The following is a 13,049-nucleotide window of genomic DNA, read 5'->3' on the forward strand; positions in this document are numbered from 1 at the left end:
TTGGTTCAACCTTTTTTTTTTGTCCTACAAAAGTCGCGAATTCATGTAGTGGTACTTCTTTTTCCATACTACGGATTACCTTGGTGGAGTCGATTTCTATTTCAGATATGGCAATCCGTAAGTTGTTTGCAACTTTCATACCTATGAGCAATGCCAAGATTTCAGTGTAAACTAAAGTGGATTAGTAGCAAGAGAGAAATTCATGTAATATCCCAAAATCCAGTTCCCTAAATGATCCCTTATCACCCCCCAATTCCGCCAGAGTTATCTTTTTCTAAGTAGGAACCATCTATGTTGAGCTTGAATGTATTTTGGGCCGGAGGGTTATTCAAGTGTTTACATACAAATTCCTGGATAGAATTGGTATGTGTTTAATTTTTTGCGCGGAGTGCCCTTCTTTTGGGCTGGTCTTTATATTTTGTCCCTCATTTATGCCTTCTTTAATTTTTGCCCCTGCCGCCTGTTTAATGAAGTTTTTTTGACGCAATTACCCTTACCCCATTAAAACCCTTTCTATTTCGTCATTTTCCCTTTTCTTTTCTTTTTTTGCTTCTTCGTTCCTCCTCTGTTTTGTGTCTGTCTTATTTGTTCTAAAATTTAGGTACGAATTTGGATCTTTTGCTCGTTTCAATATTTGTTTTTATGTTAAATTGTTGTTTGTTGAATTGATATCTTTGTCTTCGTCGTTTTTTATATTTAATTGATCCTTTTTTATTTAAAATTATAGTGTTTTGTTAAAGTGTCTATATGATTTTTTGAACTTTAGTTTCGTTCCCCATGTATATATTTTGGTTTTTTGAATGTCGTATTATGAATGTCGTAATATGTTTTAGTTGATTTTGATATGCGTTTTGATTTTCTCTTTATTGAATCTTTGAAGTTTTGCCTGTGAACAGCTGTTTTATGTTGTTGGTGTTGTTTTTGTTTAACAATCTGGTTTTTGTGAAGAATGTGTTTGTGCGAGGCGGCATATGCCAGTTCTGGCAGAATTTTTATTTTTTGAAACTGAATTTATGCCTATTCCGGCATAATTTCGTGATTTAAGTTAGTTTGTATGTGTTTTGATTTTTTGGTGTTTTTTTTTTTTTTGTTAATAATGTTGGTTTTTATGAAAGTTTATATGTTTTCCTGATTATAAACTTTAGTTTAAGATTTTTGGTGTTTTTTTTGTTTAGTAACCTGTGTTTTCATGAAGACTGTGTTTGTCTGAGGCAACATATGCCGGGTCCGGCAAAGTTCTTGGTTTTTTAAACTGAAGTTATGCCGGTTCCGGCATAAAGTTATGCCTGTTCCGGCATAACTTCTTGAATTAAGTTAATTTATGTGTGTCTTGGATTTTTGGTGTTGTCTTGTTAATAATTTTGGTTTTTATGCAATCTTATGTGTTTTTGGTGTTGTTTTGTTAATAATGTTGGTTTTTTATGCAATCGTATGTGTTTTGGTTCTTTCTTCTATTATGCAGGTATTTGTGTACCAGTCTAGGGAGCTGATTTTTTATTATGGTATATGTTAATTATTTTCATTCTCATTTTTGGTTTATTCTTATGTAAATTCTTGGTTTCTGTTGACATTAATTTTTCTTTTATAGGAGGAACATCCCTTAGTTAAGTTTGAACACTGGGTTGAAGGAGGTGGCATGTGGAGTGGTGATTTTCATTTTCGGAGTTTGATTTTGTCCTTTTTGAGTGTCTCTCAATTGGACTTGTTGAAAAAGGGTGTGTTTGGACAGTTTATGGATTTGGTTGATGTCCACCTGAGTGATAGTATTTTCCATTGCTTGATCTTATCGCAACTTTCATCTAGTAATGATAGTGTGTTAAAGTTTAAGATATTTGATCGCGTGTGTGTATTTGATTCCGAGTCTTTCCGTCTTATTACTGGTTTGGATTCTTGTGTTGGCGATTTTAGTGTTGTGTCTAGCAGACCAAATAGATTGTTGAGACTTTATTTTCCAAATCAGGATAGAATAAGGTTGTGTGATCTCAAGAGTTTCTTACAGATCAAGTCAAGTAATCGTACTGGTGGTTTTTGGGAAAGATCTAGTGATCCTGTTAGACTTGCTGAGGTCTATATAATGGAGAGGGTTTTGTTGGGTCGTAACGAGAAATGTGTTGTTAAAGGTCATCTAATGAAGATAATTGATGATGACAGTCTTCGAGTATCTTATGGGTTCTCTTAATTTTAATTGGTTGGTACGGTCGATTCGTGGTTGTGTGAAGACTTTCAAGAGCATGCCATTTACACGTTATATGATTAGTGGTTTCCCTTACGCTTTAAATGTGTGGCTGTTGGAGGTTTTCCCTATCTTTCGAGGGTTTTCAAGTTTTCATGGTCTGAAGTCTCCTCGTATGTTGTTTTGGGGTCCTTCAAAGCAAGTTGATTATAAAGTTATTACTGATAATTTCTTACATGCTGAAAAAATATGTGTTTCCCTTTTGTTAATGCTTCTTTTTCTTGGTTCTTTTTCCCTCTTGTTATTTTTTGTGTTTTTGTCTAATTGATTTGTTTATATTGTGTTATAGAGATTCAAGAAATTTATTGTCCATGCTGTTGTTGTTGGTACGGAACAAGAGATGTTGGATTATCCAGTTGCACTTAAATTTCCTGATGATTCAGGCCCTTGTTCTTCCCGTGCGGTTTTGCCATCTCAAGTTACTTCTCAGATAGTTGATATAAGTTGTACTTTACCTTTTGTGTTTTTGGTTGTTTAACTGAATTCTGAGTTAGAGGCCTTGTGGTAGAGTATTTTAGTAGGAGACATTTTTGTAGTCTTTTCTGTTTTGGTTATGGAAATTAAAGTTTATGCCCCTTGAGGCGTACTTTTTGGTTTTGCAAATGTAGAATCTGCCTCTTCCGGCATACATTTCTCCTTTCATATTTCAGTTCTGCCCCTACCGGCATACTGTTCTCTTTTGAGACTAATTTTAGTAGGTACCACATTTTGCAGTCTTCTCTGTTTTGGTTTTGGAAATGAAAGTTTATGCCCCTTGAGGCATATTTTTTGGTTTTGCAAACTTAAAATCTGCCCCTTCCGGCATACATTTCTCCTTTAATATTTGAATTCTGCCCTTACCGGCAAACTGCTTTCATTTTCAGACTTCAGTTCTGCCGGGTCCGGCATACTTGTTCAACATTAATTTAATGACATCAAAAGTAATGTGTTGTTTTATTGATCTGTTATACAGGGTATTTTGTCTAGTGTGAAGAAGCAACTTGATGATGAACGATCTACAATTGTCAATCAAGTAAAGGTATGGCTTTTTATTTTTTTATTTTTGAGTTTGTTCATATGATATGTATACTTTGCATGCTGCATTCGTTGTTTTTGTTTATTCTCATTTTCTTTTCTTCTTTGTTTAAATTTTTTTTCGTTGTTTTGTAGTCTTTGGATAGCCGTTTCGAAGAATTGGATAAAAATTTTGTTGGCGCGATTAATGCTGTGGATAGCTTAGTTCGTGTACATGATGAAACAAAGTCATGTGTAGCAGCTTCTGAAAGTGCTAAAAGAACTTGTTTAGAAGGTAGACTTGACAGTTTGGAAAGTAAATTTGATTATGTGATGCATTGTGTTGAAAGTTTAGTTCGATTGCATAGCGAAAACAAATCTTTTAAAGCTTGTGCATCTGGTAAAAGACAACCTGATTTGGGTTATTCAGTGAATGATGAGGTGAAGTTAGATACACATCTTGGAAAAGATTTGCAGGAATGTATGGAGAATATGCTTTGTAAAGCAAGGTCTACAAAAAATGAGACGTCTCCCATGCTCGATATGCTCTGTGATGCTGTTGTTTCTTCATCAAGTCAACTGTCTGATAAAACTCAAACTCTTTCTCAGTTTGAAAAGGAATTTGTGAAAGAAAATGAAGACTGCGCAAAAAAAGAAGCACTTAAAGAAATTGTTGCAATTAATAATGCTTTTCAATGCGGAGATTATGTGTTTTCTTCTAATGAAACATCACAAAATGTAAATGAAGTAGTAGCTGCTGTTGAAGATAGTAGAAAACGTCCGAGATGTGAAGATGGAAACAAAGAAGATGATGGTTATCCTAATTGGTATTTGCTTACACCAAGCAGTACTCCAGTTGAGAAACGGTTGAGTTCTGTTGTTGAAGATATATATTGTACTGCAGAAGAGTTAGGAAAGTGAATTGATTTTTTTGTTGTTATTTACGGCAAGTGTTATGTTATTGTGTTTCCCCCTTTTTCGAATGATGTATATGTAAATTGGTCTTTCATTTCTGTACATATAATGAAGTTTCACTTTTTCAAACTGTGCTCTGTTGTAGTCTGCCTTAACCGGCATACTTTTGCCATTTTTGTGAACAGATGTTCTGCCCCTTCCGGCATACTTCTAAGATGGAAGTAACTGTTTTTCCTAAAAATAAAAAAGATAATTAAAAAGTGACTCTTGTTCCAAAACATCTCGAATAAGTGCGACGGTTACTTCCAATTAATGTATTAATTGTTTTGTTTTTTTTTAAAATAAAAATGGAAAGAAAAATTGAAAAATTCTTTGTATTTTTGTCAATAGTTGCGACAGTTACTCCAATTTAAATTTGAGTAACTGTTTTTGGTTTTAAAAAACAAAAAACTGCAAAACTTGTTGTATCCTCAGCCAATTGAAATCCAAAGAGCTTAATATGCAAAAGTCAAGGCAAATAATCTTGCCGCCTCCGGCATAAGTTTGCCCGTTGGGAACAGAAGTTCTACCCCTTCCGGCATACTTCTAAATTCGTAGTAACAATTTTTTTTTCGCTAGAAATAAAAAAAGATAATGAAAAAGTGACTCTTATTCCCAATATCTCTAATAGGTATTGCTACATTTACTTCCAATTGAAAATGTATTGATTCTTTTTTAAAAAAAGAAAAGAAAAAAAAAACTGAAAAACTCTTTGTATTTTTGTCAATAATTGCAACAGTTACTTCAATTCAAATTTCACTAACTGTTTTTTTTTTGTTCAATATATATTTGCCCACTCTTCCTGTAATTTACTTTTTATTTTCGTTTGTTCACTTTAAAGCTGAAGAAGGCAGTTGCTTTGTCACATTTCCTATATCATCTTTATCAGTTTTTTCATTGATTTCTCTTAGTGGGGTTTCAATTTCATCTGTAAGTTATTAGTTACTATTTTATTACTTGTTGATAAGTTATTTCCTTCAATTGTTTGTGTCTGTATTTTATTCGAATAGGGTTTTCTGTTTTTTTTTTTTTTTTTTTTTTTTTTTTTTTTTTTTTACGTTTTTCGTAATGCATTGTGGTAATGCATTTTTGTTGGTAATGTTTTTTATGTGTTTTTTTTTCCTGATTGAATTTTATGTTTTGCTCATGTCAGTGTGCTAAATCATGAGACGTCAATTTGGACAAGTTGTTGACTATTATATTCCTCCGGAAGAGTGGACAGACACACGCATCAGTGCTGTATGGCGAGGGGATGAAAAGTTTGTTAAATTTGTTGAGAAATTTCTTACAAAAGAACAGTTGGTAATTTTGAAGAATCGTCCTTTTGGGAAATTTATGGAATTACATAATATAAAAATGTCGGGTATCTTGGTGAATTTTATGTTGTTGTCAGAAGTTCAGTGTTCTGAAACAAATGAAATGCATTTTAATATACAAGATAAACTTGTGACATTTACAGACCAATCATTTAAGAGAGTCACTGGGTTATCAATTACTGAACCTCCTAGATCTTTCTATGCTAAATATAACAAAACCAATGACAGTCGTCTTTTGAAAAGATATTTTGGTGTTGAAGATGGTAAAAGGAATTTGGAAATGAGGGATTTGAAGAATGTGATGAGTGCTGAAAATTTAGATTTTGAAGATGACCTTGATGTGGTGATGCTAGCAGAGGTATACATTCTTGGTCGTGTTTTATTGGGCGGTAGAATTAATAAGAAGGTATTGTGGCAGCATATTGTATACATAGAGGACAGTGAATTGTTTGAGCAGTTGAATTGGGGGTCTTTGTGTTTTGTTGAACTCCTCAAATCAATATATAAGCAAGGGATAAACAGACATACCATTGATTATGGTGTTGTTGGTTTTGTTTATGGCTTTAGCGTTTGGGTTTGGTCTAGGTTCAATGACTATCACAGACAATATGTTGAAATTATTGGCGATTGTCGTGAACCTCTGATGTTGTCGTATGTCAGTAATAAATCTCCACATTTCAATGATGTCAAGAAATTGCTTGTATCCGAAGAGTACACGAGAGGAAAGGTAATGGTGTTTATTGCCCTTTACTTTTCATGGCAACTTTTAATGTGGTTTTCTTTTTCTATTTTGATGTATTATTATTTATTGTTGTATGGATTTTATTACAATAGCGAGGTAAAGGGGTGATTGATGAATTTCCGGACAATTCAAGTGGTGATGGAAGTGAATCTGAAGATGCCAATATTGTTGGCAAATCCACTGAAAGCTCTTCTCTAGAGCGTCGCGTTGAGGTATTTCTCATCATTCCTGTCTGTTTTTCCTCTAAAAGTTTTGTTCTTTTTTTTTTCTCTTGAGTTTAACACTTTGCTGTATTTGTTTATTTTCACAGTTCCTGGAAAATGTTTGTGATGTTAAATTGGATAGGATTTTGAATAATCAACAGCAGGAGAAGGTCTGGATGGATCAGCTGATTTCTGCTCTGCAAAAAACAGGATTAAATTTTGAATCCCAAACTGCTCCTGATGCTGAAAATGTTCGTCGACATGTTGATTCTCCTTGTCATGTTGAAAAGGGTAGACGCAAGAGTACGAGATCTGTTTGTAAAATTGCTGCTGCTAAAATGAAAACTAAACAAGCCAGGTCACGTAAAAATGTTGAGCAATCTTCCATTGGCCAACGAAGAAGATCGGTGCAGTCTCATGTTGGTGAATATATTGCTGACATTGAACAAGCATTTTGGGATGCTGAAACTGCCACCAGAGACGAGGGGGGCAACTCGTTTGGTATTGATTTGTCTAATGTTGAGGCTGAAAGTAATTAAGAAATTCAGATGGAAGATGTGCAAGCCGTTTCTAGTGAAAGAACCTTTGATGAGACAGAGTTGGGAGGTAAATTCCGGTTTTACAAGAGAAGAAAATTACACAAGACAGTACAAGATGTAGATGCTTCTCCTAATCCATGGCTTCCGGATGGTCCTCAATCTACAAATGTGGCAGCTGATAGGGACAAAGCATTTGAACATGTTTTTGGAGAAGGACAAGCAAATGTGACATGTCCTATGGAGACAGATGTTGAACAAGTTCAATCTCTAAATGCAACTGAAAACGTTGAGGCTGAATTGCCTTCGGTAATTTTACATTTATACTTTGTTGTTTTCTAAACCTAAGTTTCCTGGCACACTTTTCCGGCAGTTAACACTTTGTGTGCTCTTTTTTTGTTTTGCTTATGCAAATGATAGTTTTGCCCCTCCTGGCATAACCCCCCCTTTTATTTCAAACTCATGTTCTGCCTACTCTAGCATACTACCTTTTTTGCAAAGTTACATTTCTGCCTACACCGGCAAAATTTTACTTTTTGAAACTTAGCTCTTGCCCCTTCCGGCATACTTTCACATTTTATTTTGCAAACTCATGTTCTGCCTCCTCCGGTATACTCATCTCTTTTAGAAAGTTATTTTCTGCCCACTCCGGCATGACTTTACTTTTTGAAACTTGAATCTTGCCCCTTCCGGCATACTTTTCCCTTTTTCAAGCATAAGGTTTGCCCCCTCCGACATATTTTTCAAAACTTGTTGATAAATTTTCTTTTTTGTGAACCTAACTTCTGCCTGTTTTGACATAATTTTCAATCTTTTACCACTTGCAGAATTTGTTAATTTTTTATTTTAATATTTTTGCTTCGATGATGGATGTTGTGTTTCTTAATTTGTTACTTTATGTAGGTTGTTGTGGAGGAACAATTGGGCGGTGAACAGCTTCGTGACGCCAATCATAAAGAATCCAACGTATCTCCACCAAAAGGAGATATGCCTCAAAATCTTGAGCAAACAACAGTTGAAAATCTTGAGCCTATAAGATGTGAAACACCTGAAGCTCAAGTTTCTAAAGAGGGTGATGAACGCGCTGTTGTTCCTCATATTGGTGTTATGCCCGAGCCTATTAAAACGATTGAGCCATTGAGGACCGAACCTGCCAATGCAGACGCGATTCAAGTCACCACTCCAAGGGAGTCTGCTGTTGATGATGGAAAGGGTGATAACTCTCAAGGAATGGAGGACAATTTTCGATATGTGTCCTTTGAAGATATTGCAAATGTCGCTTCTTCCGCTGTCAAAGAGAGTACTGTTATTCAAACCCATCCTCTTGCTGAAGAAGAACCTATTGTTGAAGTGGAGGAAGTGCTATCTTCCTTGAAGACAAGGCGCTAGAGGAAAAGGAAAGCAGTGGGTGATACCCCGGCGCCCGGATGGATGCTATATTCTGCACGTAGTGATCTTCCTTTTGGGTCACGGAAGGACGAAAGTGACTGGAATGAAGAGTACAGAAGGATGTGCCCATTCCATTACATCAAAAGCAAAGTTGCTGTGAACTTTTGGAAAAAAATTATCAATCCTCGAAATCTTCCACCAAGTAACTTTCGACCTACTGGGTAAGTTGTTAGTTATGTGTGTGCTTTCTTGCATTTTTCTTCCTTATTTTGGGTTTATGTTTTTTTCTTTTTCAGTCTTTTAAGTACAATCTCTGTATTTTTTCCCCTTCCAGCATACTTTTTCCTTTTTCAAGCATAAGGTTTGCCCCTTCCGGCATATTGTTCAAAACTTGTTCATAAATTTCCCTTTCTGTGAACCAAACTTCTGCCTGTATTTTTGTAATTTTTGTTCCCTTTTCTTTAATCAGGGATGAAGACGAGGTAATGTATCCTGCAAAGTTGAAACAACTCAGTGAAGTTTATCAGTTGGGTGATTTTAAGCCAAAATATAGGATCGCCTGTTTGTAGGTAGTTGTTGCATTGTAGAACAGTGATAGGATCGCTTCAGATGGGAAATATTTCTGCAAGTTCTTCTCCATGTGGTAGATGCATATTTCATGCTGGGTATCTGGATACAGTTCTTTGATTGCAGTTGCAATTGATGCGTGGCGATCGGAAAGAATTGATAGGTCTTTGCGCGTGCCAAACACCTTTTTCACGTGTCTGAAGAACCACCTGTAGGATTCATTACTCTCAGAGTCTGCAATACCAAATGCGAGAGGAAATATGCTGTTGTTTCCATCTTTTGCTACTGCTATCATGAGCACACCGCGGTATTTTGATTTCAAGAAGGTTGCATCCACCATCATTACTGGTCTGCAGTGTTTCCAACCCTCAATTGATGCTCCATAAGCGAAAAAAGCATACTTAAACTTATTGTCAGCGGTCCATTTGATGTTAGCAACTGTTCCAGGATTTATTAATTTCATCATGTGAAGATATTGCGATAGAAGTGTGTAGTTATTTTCTGGGCTTCCTCTTATGACATTATAAGCGTGTTGGAGGGAACGCCATGCTTTGTGGTAACCAATGTGCAAGCCATATCTGCTTCTCATTTCTTCAATGACAAATTTGGGTGTTATCTCTTGTAGTGTATGGCGTACTAGGTCTGTAATGTATTCCGCTATGACTTTTGAAGTTGCATTCCTCATGTCAGAGGTGATGAAATTTATTGAACAACTATGTCTCTTTTCAAAGTTAACTACTTTGAAAAGTTCTGATCCTCTGAACCTTGAACTGTGGAAACGCCAAATGCAGGTTGGGTCAACACATCTGATGTAATACCGTTGCGTGCATGACTTTTCTACCTTGTACTGTTGATGACGAGTAATTGCAATGTTATTCATGCACTTTTCACGGTATCTTTTTCTTTGAATAAAATGCCAACTTCTATTTGATCAATCGATGCACTAGGTGTCAAAATTTGTGTATCATTTTGTATCCTCTTCCTCTTTAGTGTCTTTCTTTTGTTGTATGGCTGTGTTTGTGTCTCTTCAACTGTCATGCTCGGAGTAAGTGATACAACATTCAATAAAGTTGGATGCTGAGAAAGGTCATTGTTTATAACTTGCTCAATGTTTGGCGGTTGCCATTGTAGTTGCTGAGGTGTCTGGTTAGGAGTTACTATCTCGCTCTGCTCATGTGGAATCCCAAGGTTATGTCCAATAGGGCTTTGTTGTTCGTCATCCAATCCAACTTCAGACATGTCTTCTTCATAAGCAATGCAGAGTTGTCTGTCAATTTCCTCTATGGTTTGTCCTCCTGTCATTAGGATAGAGTAATTATGATGTTCTTGTAATGGGTTGTTCTACGCATCAGCTGAATTGAACTCTAATATGAAACGGGAATTTCTGAAGTTGTCATTGTTGTTGAGCAGGTACAAGCAAGTGTGAAGATCAATGTCGTTTGTTACACGCATCCCTTTGGATGTTTTCTTACTGGTGTCAAACCATATGTTGGCCTTTTTTTGCTGAGTATCTTGTGTATGCCCCGCAAATATCTGTTGAGTGAATTGTTGAAAATTTATACCATCATTGATAAGTATTAGCTTGGTTTCATGATTAACATAATTGTAGGCGGCGTCCCATTTGCCGTTGAAGGCTACGTAGATGCATCTTGGTGTCATTGTTTTGTTAAACTTCCTGCATAAAGAGAGGTTCACTTGAGAAAAAACCAAAATGAAATGTATTTAAGTTGTTAGTTTTGAAAATTTAAGTTCTGCCCTTCCCAGCAGACGTTGTATGTAAAGTCATGAAGTATGCCTGAAACGGCATACTCTACCACTTTGTAAACAGAAGTTCTGCCGCTACCAGCATTCTTCAAAAACGGAGTAACTGTTTCTGCAACAGTTATTTCAATGAAATTGCAACAGTTATTTTCATGAAACTGAAAAACCTCCTCTGTCTTTATCCAATTTAAATAAAATCCATGCAACAGTTATTCCAATTTAAAATGGACTAATTTATACTTCTATATAAACCAACACAACTTTTGAAAGAAGGAAAAAAAAAACACTTTACTTCTGAAACCATATATAATCACATACAAAATGAACCAAAATCAACATATTATACATGTTAATGGTGGCCACGGGCAAGCACATGAACATGCCCATCTTTATAACCAAATCCATCCTAATATTGCAAATTTGCAAATTACTCATGAAATTGCTGATATCAAAAGAGACATAGATTTTCTGAGGGCTCTTTACGGTGCTCTAAGTAGAGAAAATGATGATCTGCGAAGAGAATTACGATTTGTAAGGCCGAGGTTATTCCAGCACACTGGCCAAATTGACAATGGGGCAATTTGGAATGGGTACACATGAAATTAAAACTAATGATGATAGTTTGATACTTATGAAGTTAGGATTTTAAGTTTTGTGGACATATATATATTTAAATGTATGTTAATGAAGTGTAAGTTTCTTTAGGTTTGTAGAATTTTACTTTAATGGCTTCTAAACAGAAGTATTGCCTTCTCCGGCATACTTGTTCAGAAGTTTGTTCAAAACTTTGCCTGTAACGACATACTCTACTACTTTGTAAATTGTACTTTTGCCTCCTCCGGCATAAGTACTTTTTGTTTTGCTTAACATAATGCAATAACTGTTTTTGGTTAGAAAAAAAAAATGAAAACCTTTTCTACTTTCATCCAATTTAAATCAAATGCCTGCAACAGTTATTCCAATTAGAGGATTGACGCAACTGGACTAATTTATACTTCTATATAAACCAGAACTTTTGCCTTCTCCGGTATACTTGTTATGAAATTGGTTCAGAACATTGCCGGTAACAGCATACTATACTCTTTTGTAAATTGAACTTTTGCCTCCTCCGGCATAAGCACTTTTGTTTTGCTGATGATAATGCAGTAACTGTTTTTGGTTAAAGAAAATAAAAAAAATGAAAACCTCCTCTACCTTCATCCAAATTAAATCAAATGCTTGCAACAGTTATTCCAATTAGAGGATTGACGCAACTGGACTAATTTATACTTCTATATAAACCAGAACTTTTTCCTTCTCCGGCATACTTGTTATGAAATTGGTTCAGAACATTGTCGGTAACGGCATACTCTACTCTTTTGTAAATTGAACTTTTGCCTCCTTCGGCATAAGCACTTTTTGTTTTGCTGATGATAATGCAGTAACTGTTTTTGGTTAAAAAAAATAAAAAAAAAATGAAAACCTTCTCTACCTTCATCCAATTTAAATCAAATGCCTGCAACACTTATTCCAATTAGAGGATTGACGCAACTGGACTAATTTATACTTCTATATAAACCAGAACTTTTGCCTTCTCCAGCATACTTGTTATGAAATTGGTTCAGAACATTGCCGGTAACGGCATACTCTACTCTTTTGTAAATTGAACTTTTCCCTCCTCCGGCATACTTGTTCTAAATTTGTACACAGTTTGCCTTAATTCAAGTTTAAATCGATAAGCATTGCCTGAATTAAATTGAATTTACTATAATTACAATTTCAAGTAAATAAGCATTGTATACTAATTTAATTAAGGTATAAAGTAATTAAAATCAGAACAAAGCAATAAATCCAATCAATTCTATTTTGTTGATTAATTTTATCATGCGCAATGTTCAATCTGAGCTGTATGTCATCTGTTTCTTAATAATCAGGTCGTAGAAGATGATTTTTTTCAAATATTAAGAATCTAAACTCAATAAAATCGTTAAATTGAGTTGAATTAAGATTTATACTTTTTACTGATGTTGTAGCAGCAAAATCAATTGAGAAATCTGGCTTGAAACAACGATTTGAATAATGTGAAAAATTGGGAACGAAGTTGGGCTGGGTTAACGATATGAAAGAAGGGAAGGATTTGAGAATAACAATATTTGTTTTTATATGTAACAGTTAGGGGTAGTAATGTCTTTTTACTATGTTACTTTTGCTCGGAAGGGCAATAATTAAAGACCACCATTTTGAGGGGCAGAATCTAAAGACCAGCCCAAAAGAGGGGCATTCGCGCCAATTGCCCTATTTTATTTAGCAAAATTAAGCCTAAAAGAAATGAAGTTCAATAGTCATCTCCTTTTATCTCTCCATTTTTCCTCTTTT

At 35.2% G+C, this 13,049-nt stretch overlaps 1 protein-coding gene across 1 annotated transcript; it reads right to left on the minus strand.

Annotated features, from left to right (window-relative positions):
• Positions 1-8,889: 8,889 nt before the first annotated feature.
• LOC132624119 (PKS-NRPS hybrid synthetase cheA-like) lies at positions 8,890-9,813 on the minus strand. The gene has a single exon (XM_060338945.1). The coding sequence runs from the start codon at positions 9,811-9,813 to the stop codon at positions 8,890-8,892; it is 924 nt and encodes a 307-aa protein (XP_060194928.1).
• Positions 9,814-13,049: the final 3,236 nt, after the last annotated feature.

This window comes from Lycium barbarum, chromosome 12, assembly GCF_019175385.1.
Source record: "Lycium barbarum isolate Lr01 chromosome 12, ASM1917538v2, whole genome shotgun sequence".
NCBI lineage: Eukaryota > Viridiplantae > Streptophyta > Magnoliopsida > Solanales > Solanaceae > Lycium > Lycium barbarum.

What these genes read in the sequence shown, in the direction of transcription:
- LOC132624119 (XM_060338945.1), bottom strand. Translation starts at nt 9,813, where the DNA reads ATGAATAACATTGCAATTACTCGTCATCAACAGTACAAGGTAGAAAAG.